The sequence below is a fragment of the Gigantopelta aegis genome, chromosome 13 (genome assembly GCF_016097555.1).
Source record: "Gigantopelta aegis isolate Gae_Host chromosome 13, Gae_host_genome, whole genome shotgun sequence".
Lineage (NCBI taxonomy): Eukaryota > Metazoa > Mollusca > Gastropoda > Neomphalida > Peltospiridae > Gigantopelta > Gigantopelta aegis.
Window position 1 is genome coordinate 28781151 of NC_054711.1, and position 7155 is coordinate 28788305.

Sequence of the window (7155 nt, forward strand, 5' to 3'; positions counted from 1 at the left end):
CTTCCCAATCGGGCCATAATTTAAACTTAAAGGTTTCCCCTTTGGACCGCGAAATGGGTCACCACTTTTGGGTGTTAAAAATTTAAGTCTCTGGCCCCAAAATTTTTGTGGCGTGATTTCAAAAAGCACCTTCTTTTTTTAAAAATTTAATTTTAACATCATTAAATTTTGCACCAACTTTTTTAATTTAATTTTATTATTTTATTTTTTACGAAAAATACCTTTTTTTGAAAAATTAAATTTTTTACCCAACCCTTAAAGGGTTTTAAAAAATTTCCTAGTTTTTTTTTAAATTTATACTAAAAGATTTTTAAATGTTTACTTTTAAATTATTTTGATAAAAATTATGACGAATTTAAACTTTTTAAGGCATTTTTCCTAGGTTTTTCTTTATTTGTTAAAAAACCTTTGGGCTTTTCCAAATTTAAACGCCAAAAAATTGAATATAAAAATTTAATTTCAAAAAAACTAGGAATTTAATTTTTTGTAAAAATGTTTTTTAAATTTTAAACCCAAAAGCAAATAAGAATGTTTAAAAAATTCTGAATTTATATGAAGTAACGGGTTTTAAATTTCATTTTCACACCCAAAAAAACTTTGGAATCCTTTTTAATTTTTTAAAAATTTTTTCAAAAAACCCAGCCAAGATGTTTTGGGGGTTTTTTAAATATTTTTAAATTATTTTAAATATAAATTTTTAAACATTCCCAATCAAAAATAGATTTAATATGTAAGTTTAATCGTAGAAATATTTTATAGTCGGAAACATCTTACAATGCAACAAACTCAGGAATGTCCCTTTAAATATCCATCCATCCATCCATCCATCCATCCATCCATCCATCCATCCATACATTCATCTACCCGTATTAACTACCCGTAGTGTAAAATAAGGGGGGTATTATTAATCCAAAATTCCTTTCCTTTCCTGTCCTTTCCAAAATAAAATATTCCAGTATGTCATTGAACAAACATTCCTCTCTTTTAAAAGCATTGAGTCGGAGCGGACAGGTCAAAATCGTTATATCTCACGCCCAACAGACGGCCGTGTAAACAAGCACCACACTTGATAATAATAATACGGTCAACTCCATAACGAACAAAAGACATACTCGACCACGTTACAGAAAGAGAAAATCATATTCTCCGTACGACGACAGGTCAACAAGAATTAAAATAAGACTCGTCAGACCTCGTGTGAATTTCCACTACCCTCAACTATCCTACAGAGGGTTAATTTGGGCGACTAAAGACCCGCAAATTGCCAATTATAGATCGCCAGGGCTCGTTGATTAGATGTTAATTGGTTCATATCGTTAACAACAGACCGAGAAACGTCTGTAATATGGGCAAACTGTCAGAATACTGTAGGACGCTGCCAAAAGAACAATTATTGTACAGAATGGAGCTTTTGTGCATCACGTACACGGTCGGAATAGAGTTATGACAAACAGACGCTAAGTGGTATTTTTAAAGTGGTTTGTTCAGGGTCGTAGCTACTTTTTTTTATGGGGATGGGGTAGGACCAACATGACGTCAAGGAGTAGCAAGCAAAGGATCCTTCACGGCAGCTTTTTTTTTTTTTTTTAGGAAGAGCGGGTGCAATATTCCCCCTTAAAAAAGGGGCGGGAATGGCGGAAAAAAGTACACCTGCTGTAACAGACTTAAACAGTGCTCCTAACTTTATTAGCATGCATTGTATAAAGAACTACACAAGAAACCAATATATAACATATTCCCCAAGGGGCAGGACGTACATATAGCTATAGCTCAGTGGTAAAGCACTCGCCTAATGCACGGCCGGTCTAGGATCGATCCCCGTCGCTGGGCCCATTGGGGTATTTATTGTTTTAGACAGTACACGACTGGTATATCAAAGGACGTGGTATATGCTGTCCTGCCCGTGGGTATGGTACATATAAAAGATCCCTTTCTACTAATAATAGAAAAATGTAGCGTGTTTCCTATCTAAAAAAAAAAAAATTCCAAATTATTGTCATCCAATAGCTGATGATTAATAAACCAATGTGCTCTAGTGGTGTCATTAAACAAAACAAACACACATCTTCAGCACTAAAACGAAAGATAAATGCCAAACACTAGATTTTCGGGGCGATTTGAAGTTTGAGCATTAGCAGCAAGGGATCTTATATACTAGTATGCACTTTCCCACAGACAGGACAGCACATACCATGGTTTTGAAATATCGGTCGTGTGGAACTGTTTGGGACAGTAAAAATTCCAATGAGATAACGGATCCACAGGGCGGACCCACCGGGGGGCGGGGAGCGGGGCAGAGAATCTCACTTTGTTTTTTTTTACTCCAGGAAATAGCATACAACTCTCGGGGTTTAATTTGTATAGTGTTTCATTTGTTTATAAAAATTAGTGCCCCACCCCTAGGATTTTGATCAGAATACGGCCCTGACCAACCGAGCGGGGTTTGATCCTTCAACCCAAAAACCTGAGGCGATTGCTATACCGACTGAACGAGATCCCACTCCATATAGAATAACACATATAACATAAATATACATTATTACACGAGCTTTTGTGTCGTAATGCTTTTACGAAACGAGTGTCAGGATTGTTGTATCGCCCGAGCGAGAGCGAGGGTAATACATGAATCCTGACACGAGTTTCGTAAAATCAATACGATTCACACGCGGGTATAATAATTTCTTTATTATCCACATTATCCAAAATATTAGTTTCGTGAATACCAAGCTAGGATCATTTAAAAACGTTTCAAACGTAACTAAAAAGAGACGACGAAGCGACTTTGAAGTTTTCCATTTGTGAGTTATTGGTTTACCGAAGACATAAATTTATTATTACAGCCAGATTAATATTAAATATAGCTACTCGGTAAATAAAGAAATCATATTTCACCGAGTGCATAACTACAATATTAAATAAAGAAAAGAAATGTGTTTTATTTAACGACGCACTCAACACATTTTATTTACGGTTATATGGCGTCAGACATATGGTTAAGGACCACACAGATTTTGAGAGGAAACCCGCTGTCGCCACTGCACGGGCTACTCTTTCCGATTAGTAGCAAGGGCTCTTTTATTTGCGCTTCCCACAAGCAGGATAGCACAAACCATGGCCTTTGTTGAACCAGTTATGGAGCCTTGCAGAGCACTCACTCAGGGTTTGGAGTCGGTATCTGGATTAAAAATCCAATGCCTCGACTGGGATCCGAACCCAGTACCTACCAGCCTGTTGACCGATGGCCTAACCACTACGCCACCGAGGCCGGTACAATATTAAATAAAGATGCATAATAAGAAACTAATATGTTTGACTAGGAATATAAATTTAAAATTCAACAAAGCTTACATGATGACAAATCTAAATTATTTCATCAGTGATATAACCTTGATATAAAACACAGCTATGCAAATAAATAATATATATGAAACCCCCCCTAAAACGGACACGCTTGGGACCTAGTAAAAAGTCCGGTTTTAAGGGGTATCCGATTTAGAGAGGTTCTCTTTTGTACTGAAATTAAATACGGGACGGTGTGAAACTTCCGCTTTTGAGAGAATTCCGGTTTACAGAGGGTCCTGTTTTCAGCGATTTCGCATATATATATATATATATATATATATATATATATATACACACACACACACACACACACATACATATGTATATATCCTCCCCTTCCAAAAAAAAAAAAAAAAAAAAAAAAAAAGAAGAAAAAGTTTGTAAACTTAATTTCAAACATCAGGTAAAAAGTATTATTATTTCACAATCAACATAAACGTTTTAATATAGTTAAAAATAAAATTATTATTATTATATTTTTCATTATCCCCAAATAATGACAATTTTAGGATTGGAGAGCTTTGAATTACTACCTTACAATAAAGTTTTAATTACTTCAAAATTTTCAAATAAGTCAAATATATGACATACCATCATAGCATTTATATTATATTTATAATATTGATATTGATATTGATATTATAGTTATAATGATTATATTATTAATTTCGGCCTCGGTGGTGTCGTGATTAAGCCATATGACGTAAGGCTGGTAGGTGCAGGGTTCACAGCCCGGTACCGGCTCCCACCCAGACTGAATTTTAACGACTCAATGGGTAGGTGTAAGAACACTACACTCTTTTCTCTCACCAACCACTAACAACTAACCAACACGTGTGTCTGAGTGTGTGTGTGTGTGTGTGTGTGTGTGTGTGTGTTTAAAACCACACAGTGACAGTAAACAAAATAAAAGCGATCTCACTCCTATAAATTTACTATTAAACAGTTTATTATTCAACTACTTCACTGCACGAATAACACATTAGTTGCAAAATTTAAAGCAAATTAGGTTTGTGGTTACTGCGTCTCTTTAAAACTCCAGCGTTAAAAGTGAGGTCTTTGGCGGCAAAAACGTTAACAACCACAGACGACACATCGTTATAACCTGAAGACTACGCACCACAGTATGTGACACACAATAGGTAAAGTTTTACTTACATGGTGAATAGAGGCTGCTAAGAATCCAGGTGTCAAAACACAGGTGTCACAAAACATGAAAGGATCGGGTCCCGCAGACACCGATCTGGTGCGGTAAATCCATTTTGACGCGGTAACGCATCGTCCCGGTCTTACATCGTCCACTAGACTGACTTTTAACTACCTCCACAGCCTCGCTGGACATCAAAGCGACGAGTCGAAGACACAGGTAAAAGGGCCCAGAGGTCATATAGCCTTGTTGAATTAGATTACCTGAGATGGGGGCCCGTTTGGGGTAAACGCATACCTGAAAAAAATCCAATATTAGCGGTCTCACGCACCGCTGAGACGTTTTGTGACAGTTGGTTAATGGGCTGGGTTGACCTTTAACCTTTATCGGTTGAAATGGGAATTAATAGTAGCTAAGTGGCAAACACATTGGCTGTCAGAAGATGGCAGAGGCATAGGTAGCGTAGGCTGGTAGGTACTGGGTTCGGATCCCTGTATTGGCTCCCACGGAGACGGGGGTTTTAAAGGGTGTGTGTATAATGTCGCTACCAGAAATGTTTTAACGGCGTGGTATGTGCTATCCTGTCTGTGGGATGGTGCATATAAAAGATTCCTGGCTACTGATGGAAACATGTTGAGGTTTCGTCTCTAAGACTATATGTCAGAATTAGCAAATGTTTGACATCCAATAGCCGATGATATTTAAATCAATGTGTTTTCGTGGTGTCGCTAACCAAGACAAACTTTTAACTATCAAAACATGGTTCCGGCCTCGACTGCGCAGTGTATTCAGTTCTGGGTTCGCATCCCGGTACCTAAATGAATGAACGAATGAATGCATGTTTAACAACACCTCAGCACAGAAATACACATCGGCTATTGGGTGTCAAATAAAGGTAGGGGCAGGACATAGCTCATTGGTACAGCACTCGCCTGATGCGCGATCGATCTAGGATCGATTCCCGTCGGTGGGTCCATTGGGCTGTCCTCGTTCTGGCCAGTGCTCCACGACTGGTGTAACAAAGGCCGTAATATGTACTATCCTGTCTGTGAGATTTTGCATATAAAAGATCCCTCGCTGTTAATCGAAAAGCAGGGCTCGAACTTAATGGCGGCACCGACGGCAATTGCCGTCGTTGAGATATAAATTGCCGTAGGTAAAGAGCATCACCGATGGCACTTTTGTGCGGTCGGTAAAGCTCCTCAACAACGGCGAAATGTATACACCTGGTGTACATTATCTGCCAATATTTAACATTTGCACACTTAAAAGATGTCTACAAATAACAAGATAGCCTTTCAGTCAGGTTTATTTTCTGCAAATGTCACTTTCAGAAAAATTGTCATAGGCAGGTTCAAAATTGCCGTCGGTGGACTGTTTCACCCTTTGCAGTTCTTTTAAAAATTGCCGTGGGAGACAAATTCTGAAGTTCGAGCCCTGGAAAAGAGTAGTCTATGAAGTGGCGACAGCAGGTTCTCTCTCTCAATATTTGTGTGGTCCTTAACCATATGTCCGACGTCATATAACCGTAAATAAAATGTGCTGAGTGCGTCGTTAAATAAAACATTTCCTTCCTTCTTTCAAATAAAAGTAATCATATGAATAGGATTAAACCACTCAGAATGATCCATAACGACTTTCTGACCTGTAAAGCTAAATAAGGGTAATATTTACTGGCTCCCTGATTGAAAATACTTAATGTCAACCCCGGCGTAGCTCAGTAGTAAAGTGGACGTCTGATGCGCGGTCGGACTAGGATCGATCCCCGTCGGTGGGCCCATTGGGCTATTTCTCGTTCCATCCATTACTCCATAATTGGTACAACGAAGGTAGTACTAAACCAAATAACTTCCGGCTGGGTCAAAGTTCGAGGTGCACCGAACTTTTGATAGAGAAGTGAACACCACAAGTCCTGTGATTAGTGATAAATGTGAGTGTGTTGGTTGTAAAAAGAAAGTTTCATTTGGGCAAAAAATGTATGCCATTTTATTTAATCTAGTACCACTGTGTCAAGTAGCCTTGTGTTTGAAACATGTATGGGGTACCTATTAAAAAAAGAACTCGATTTTTTTGCGAAACTAGGATAGTCATAGACTCTACCCGTTATCTCAGAAATGAGCAGCTTGACCCCCATTGTTCTTTATTTCACTTTGAGGATGAGGGGTGGTAGTATTTATATCCGTGGTGTATATGTCGATTGATACGCTGCAGGTAGGAGTTTTAGCCACATATGTTACTATTGTCGTCTATGGGATTTGATTTGGTAGTATACACCCCGAAGGCCGTGCTAATCGACAACTGGTGTAACAAAGACTGTGGTATATACGGTCCTGTTTGTGGGATGGTGCATATAAAATATCCACTACTACTAATGAAAACGAGTAGCGTATGGACTACTCAGGGTTTTCTTTCGCATTATCTGTGTGGTCCGTAATTAAAATGTGTCGAGTGCGTTGCTAAACAATATTTCTTCCTGACTTTAATTCATACCATTTCTATTTTACATAAAATTAAAGGTGCAGATCCTAGTTTCAACCTATAAAAATGGACACTAAGTTTGGTTAAGTTACAAAACTGTGACACATTTGTATAACGTTACAAGAGAGTGAAACAAGAGTATCTGACGTTGAAACGTTGAAATATCGTTAAAAATAAACAAAACCTCG

General features: G+C 38.0%; 1 protein-coding gene across 1 annotated transcript in view; it reads right to left on the reverse strand.

The window, feature by feature from the left end:
- The window catches only part of LOC121387100 (GATA zinc finger domain-containing protein 14-like), a 118727-nt gene extending 114045 nt beyond the window's left edge, over positions 1–4682 (reverse strand). The window contains exon 1 of the mRNA XM_041518121.1: positions 4501–4682. Coding sequence (XP_041374055.1) covers positions 4501–4502 — 2 coding nt within the window. The 5' untranslated portion in view covers positions 4503–4682. The remainder of the gene's footprint in view (positions 1–4500) is intronic.
- Between the last annotated feature and the right edge of the window lie 2473 nt (positions 4683–7155).